Here is a 5855-nt window from a genome sequence, read left to right as displayed (position 1 = left end):
CACTTTCCATTTCTTTCTATTCTATAGAGCAGTTTACTTGTCATGAGCTCTGTCTTTTGAAAACTTGAAAGCCTGCAACAATAAAACCAGCTGCACCTGGTGCATGGGATAGACATGGAATTGAGGAGAGAGCTCAAACTACGGTCAGTCCTCTGTATTCTCAGGTTCTGGATCGTTGGATTTAACCAACTGTGCATCAAAAATATTTAGAAAAAAGTAAAACAATAAAAAAAACACAGGCTGGGTGCAGTGGCGGGTGCCTGTAGTCCCAGCTACTCCGGAGGCTGAGGCAAGAGAATGGCGTGAACCAGGAAGGCAGAGCTGGCAGTGAGCGGAGATCACTGCCACTGCACTCCAGCCTGGGCGACAGAGCAAGACTCCGTCTCAAAAATAAAATTTTTTTAAACTTTATAACAGCTATTTACAAAGCATTTACATTGTATTAGGTATTATAGTAATCTAGAGATGATTTAAAGTATACGGAAGGATGTGCATGGGTTATATGCAAATACTATGCCATATTATATCAAGGACTTGAGCATCTGTGAATTTTGGTATCTCTGGGATCCTGGAACCAACATCCTGAGGTTACCAAGGGACGACTGTTTTCAATTTCTTCTTTGGTTATTGGTCTATTCTCTAATGTATTTTTGTTGTTTTATCTTTCTGTTTTTGCCTCTTCAAGTCAATGTCGGAAACTTAGTTGTTCTAGGCTATGCATTTGTTGTTACCAGTAAGCAGACTACCAATGCAATCTAAGCAGCCTATTTTTCTTCCCCATCAGATTGGCAAAAATTAAGATAAGCATCTATTGATGTTGAAGCTGTAGGGCGTTTTCCTGAGTATGTTAATTATGACAGCCCTTTTTGCTAGGCACCTAGAAGATTCATCAAAATGAAATAAAATATCCATGCACTTGGAGAAGTTATCTGGTTATTTCCTTATCTGGGTGCTGGTTATGTGAGCTCTACAGTTGATGAAAACTTATTAAGCTTTATATTTATAATAGGTACAATTTTCTGTATACGTAGTATATTTCAGTAGTTTTTAAAATATGTCTTTTTCCACAGCCCGCAGCTGTGTATAATGCTATTTGCTTAATAGCGGAAAACATGGCAATGACCTGAAACACCCTGGCTCCCAGGATCCTACCCCCTTAAGTTAAACAAATGAAATAACTTCCACTGTCTTTCCTAATGTCTTAATTCAGTCCTCAGTTAAACTGGCGGTTGGCGCCAGTTTTTTCCAGGGAAGGATTCTGGGAAACAGAACAGGAGACGCCAGCAGTTCGCCGCGGGAACCTCCAGTGGGCTGCGGTCCGTTCCCAGTCTCACTCGAGCAGGCCCCGCCCCCCCAGAGGCCGTTAGTCCCAGTCACGTGATCATCGACTCAGCTGACCCTGCGGGACCGGAAAAAGGAATTCCCGGGCCCTGGCTTCCTGGCGCGATGGTGAGGCACCAGGGATGGAGCGAGGCTTAGGTTGCTGGAGCGGGAATGAGGGGGAGCCAAGTGGCTCCGGAATCGGGGGGAGGTTGTCTGTACTGGCCTCTCCGCAAACATAGTGTGTGCGGGCCTTACGGCTGCGAGTCCGCCAGAGAAAAGTCCACCGCCGTCCCGCTCCCCAGCCGGAGGCGGGGGTTGGCGGGTAAGACAGAGCAGGTGGGCCGGCTTAGAGTCCCTGTGCTTCCCTAGCGAAAGGAAGGGCCCCTGTCTCCCGGGACAGGAACTAGGGCTTGTCTCGAGTTGGGAGTCCTTTCAGGTCTTCCCCAGCTCCAAGAGGACCTCCCAAGGACACCCCCTTCCCCAGCCCTGCTGTGGGACTTAGACAAGAACGTGCTTAGAATCAGGCTCACTCTTGCACACTGTTAGGAAGCCCCTCCGCTCTTTCCAGAGCCAGGAAGTAGTAGTTTTGGGGTTGAGACTTATCCATCCGTCCATCCAATCCATCCATCCGTGCGTTCTAAGCGCCTGGTCTATACCATGAAGTGTGCTAGGCACTGGAAGGACTTGAGCTGCCTGGGGAAGGGGAAATCGGAGGCTTGAATTGGCAGTCATAGTTAAGGCTCCGGGGGCAGAGACCTAACCGCGCCTTGTGTGTGGTGCTAAGGAGGCTCCCTGAGGATGCCATCAACCTTAAAGGCGGATGGCAGGAGCTGGCTGGCTGAAGTACAGTTTGTGTAGGAGGGCTTGGGAGGCAAGGGTGGGAGGCGTGTGTCTTCAGACAGGAAACAGCATGTGCAGAGACTTCAGGTGAGAGAGAGCATGGCTCCCCAGGAATGAATGCATTTCCCATAGCTGGGAGAGTATCAACTGGAAGGTTAGGGAAAGATGAGGCTGCATAAGTAAAGACCAAATCTTCCTGGCTCTTGGATCACCACAATCAAGATACTGAACACATCCACCTGCCCCCAAAATTTCCTTGTGTGAGGGGCTATTTTAAGAAGTATAATAAAGAAGGGCTGTTCTGGCCAGGGGCGGTGGCTCACGCCTGTAATCCCAGCACTTTGGGAGGGTAAAGAGGGTGGATCACCTGAGGTCGGGAGTTCAAGACCAGCCTGGCCAACATGGTGAAACCCTGTCTCTACTACAAATACAAAATTAGCTGGGTGTGGTGGCACATGCCTGTAATCCTAGCTACTTGGGAGGCTGAGGCAGGAGAATCACTTGAACCTGGGAAGCGGAGGTTGCACCATTGCATTCCAGCCTGGGCAACAAGAGTAAAACTGTCTCAAAAAAAAAAGGGATAGCAAGCCACACAGAGAGTGCAGCAGGCATGGAGGCAGGAGCGAGACTGGTGTCCCCCAGCAGCAGCAGGGAAGCCAGAGTGGCTGGAGTTGTGCGGGTATGGGGAAGAGGGGAGAGAGGTCACTCATCTGTGTGAGGCAGAGGACTTTGTTTTGTCCCCTGCAGTACCCCTAGCACTTAAGAGTGGGAGCTAGCACAGAGAAGGCGCTCGATTGATGTTTGCTGAGCAGACGAATGCCTGGAGTAGACCTCAGAGCAGGGTTTGGTGGCAGGGTGGGTCAAGGAGAGAGTTCAAACAGCCTGGTGATAGCAGAGAACAAGTGACCAGAGGGTATCCATCTATGACGGGGACCGGGGTCCCTGCCGGGCAGCAGTGTGGGAGACACACGGATCCTGGCCACACCTCAGCCTTCCCTCCAGCCTGAGTACCTGCCTCCCTCCCTTGCAGAGGTTCCGGTTCTGTGGTGATCTGGACTGTCCCGACTGGGTCCTGGCTGAGATCAGCACGCTGGCCAAGATGGTTAAGTGCACAGGGTCTAGTCTGGGTGGAGGAGGGACATTGGGCTGGGGATTGTGTGTAGAGGATGGTGAGGTTTCTCTGGGGTTAGGGCCTCAGTGCTCTCAGCCTGTGCTACCATGCCTTGTGACCTTGATCAGTGGTTGGCCTGCTCTGAGCCAGTCCCCAGGAAGGAGGGGTGAGGTTTGCCAGCCTGGCTGATGTAAGGACTTCCCTTCCAGTCCTCTGTGAAGTTGCGGCTTCTCTGCAGCCAGGTACTAAAGGAGCTGCTGGGGCAGGGAATTGATGTGAGTACAAGACCCAGCACCTCATTGTCCCATGACCTTATGACCCCCAGTGCCCTGATGCTCTGCACTAGGCCCAGGGAGACGACGGGTGACCCAGCCTGTCAACCTCTCTGGGCACCTCCCATACTTCTTTCCAGCCTGTCTGTTCCTTATCGCAGGATCCAGGCTGGGGGTGAGGGGCTGGTGAATAGGGTACTGGCACCCTCTGAAGGTCTCCTTTCCCTATAGTATGAGAAGATCCTGAAGCTCACGGCTGACACCAAGTTTGGTGAGTACCCTGCTGAGTTCACAGGCCCCAGGCAATCCTGGGCCCTCAGCCTGGTACAGAGGGGCCCCCCACCCCTCCCTGCAGCATCCTTAACCTGCCTTCCCTAGTGGAGGAGCATGAGGGAAAGAAAGACATTGACAGTCCCACCTTCCTGTTCTCTGCCAGCTCCTGGTGGAGCAGGAGCAGTGCCTGTGGCTCCAGGAGGCCTGGGGGCTTTGAGCTGAAGTTAATAGGGCAACAGGGAGGTGGCTGGGGCCACAGCGACACCCTCTGTCCCACCCATGGGTCCTTCAGAGTCAGGCGATGTGAAGGCCACAGTGGCTGTGCTGAGTTTCATCCTCTCCAGTGCGGCCAAGCACAGTGTCGATGGCGAATCCTTGTCCAGTGAACTGCAGCAGCTGGGGCTGCCCAAAGGTACGGGTTGTGGGTGGGCAGCTGGGCAGCCTGTGGGCCAAGGGCTGCTAGAGAGGGGGCGAGGCCCTGTGACCCTATGGTGTACCCTGCCCTGTCTGGGCCAGGAACCCAAGCCCAGCCCCCACCTGATACCTCCAGAGCTACTCCGTTCTACCCCCAGAGCACGCGGCCAGCCTGTGCCGCTGTTATGAGGAGAAGCAAAGCCCCTTGCAGAAGCACTTGCGGGTCTGCAGCCTACGCAGTAAGTATGAGGCCAGCCAGGGTCTGGGCTCATTCTAGAAGGTGCACGCAGCATGCAAAGTGCTAGTTCCAGGGAGATGACTTAACCATGGTCACATGGTTACTAGCAGCCATAGAGCTGGGACCTGGCCCTGGGTCTCCTGCCTCCAGCCCAGAGTCCAGCCAAGACCTCTTGCCACTGAGGTCTGCTGTAGGTGATCTGAACTGATTATTGGGCACCTGCCGTGTTATGAGCCTGGGTCAGTGGGATGGGAGCTTCTTAGAGGCCACGTAGCCTTGAAGGGTTGAGAGCTGAGCCAGAGTGTCAGCTGAGGGCCATTTGGCTTGCCTGCCTTTGATCCTGAGAGCCACCCACCCTATCTCACAGTGAATAGGTTGGCAGGTGTGGGCTGGCGGGTGGACTACACCCTGAGCTCCAGCCTGCTGCGGTCCGTGGAAGAGCCCATGGTGCACCTGCGGCTGGAGGTGGCAGCTGCCCCAGGGACCCCAGCCCAGCCTGTTGCCATGTCCCTCTCAGCAGACAAGTTCCAGGTCCTCCTGACAGGTGAGGCTCAGCTTTCCTCGACGGGTGAGAGGCTCTCCCAGATCCTGCCTGACTGCCTCCCGACTGCTCACCTCTTCCCTCTACAGAACTGAAGCAGGCCCAGACCCTAATGAGCTCCCTGGGCTGAGGAGAAGGGCGTTCCAGGCCTGTGTGAAGCCGCCCTGCCTGTATAGAATCACGCCCTCTGAACTGCTCTTCGGGAGGCGGCCCTGGTTCTAGGATGCTGAGGTCCTGGCCTGGACTCTGGCCTCCCAGATCCCCAGCTGCCTCACTTCTCTCTTGAGAACTCGGCTCAGGGCTCCTGAGGACCTTTCCCAGCATTACCTTCCCTTCCCTCGAAAGGCAATTGTTGGCTGTTTCCATGAGCAGGAAAAATAAACAGACGTATAAAGGAATGTGTGCAGGGGTTCTGTTTGGGTTCAGATCAAAAGTTTTTGTGAGAGAAACAAAAGTGACATATGGGCCTCCTTGGTCCATCGCTCATTTTCTTTTCTCAGTTGCTGATTGAAGGAGGTCACAGGTGAGGCCAACTGAGGACCGAAATGCATCCGCCTGTCTAATGAGAGGAAAATCAGGTTCTGTCTCCCAGATCTGGGATGCTCTTGGCTCTGCTGTCTTTGCCCTCTGGCCATGTCCTCAGGCTAGCAGCAAGTTGGTCACCCCAAAGCCAAATGCCCCTTGTACAGAAAGGAGATTGCCCTTGTTTCACTGCCATCTTTTATTTATTTATTTAGAGATGGAGTTTTGCTCTTCTTGCCCAGGTTTCACTGCCTTCTTACTTATTTATTTATTTAGAGACGGAGTTTCACTCTTCTTGCCTAGGCTGGAGTACAGTGGTGC

General features: G+C 53.1%; 1 protein-coding gene across 3 annotated transcripts; it reads left to right on the top strand.

Annotated features, from left to right (window-relative positions):
- Positions 1–1243: 1243 nt before the first annotated feature.
- COMMD4 (COMM domain containing 4) lies at positions 1244–5410 on the top strand. Of its 3 annotated transcripts, XM_011932846.1 has the most exons (8): positions 1244–1449; positions 3194–3265; positions 3484–3549; positions 3778–3817; positions 4112–4231; positions 4392–4472; positions 4839–5015; positions 5102–5410. In XM_011932846.1, the coding sequence occupies exons 1-8, from the start codon at positions 1447–1449 to the stop codon at positions 5140–5142; spliced, it is 600 nt and encodes a 199-aa protein (XP_011788236.1). In that variant the 5' UTR covers positions 1244–1446; the 3' UTR covers positions 5143–5410. The 3 variants fall into 3 exon arrangements, with proteins under 3 accessions (XP_011788236.1, XP_011788237.1, XP_011788238.1); XM_011932847.1 differs by lacking the exon at positions 4839–5015; XM_011932848.1 differs by lacking the exons at positions 4392–4472; positions 4839–5015.
- Positions 5411–5855: the final 445 nt, after the last annotated feature.

Source organism: Colobus angolensis, unplaced genomic scaffold, assembly GCF_000951035.1.
Source record: "Colobus angolensis palliatus isolate OR3802 unplaced genomic scaffold, Cang.pa_1.0 Scaffold99, whole genome shotgun sequence".
Classification (NCBI taxonomy): Eukaryota; Metazoa; Chordata; class Mammalia; order Primates; family Cercopithecidae; genus Colobus; species Colobus angolensis.
The sequence above is the reverse complement of the archived record's forward strand: the minus strand, read 5'-3'. Positions and strand labels throughout refer to the sequence as shown.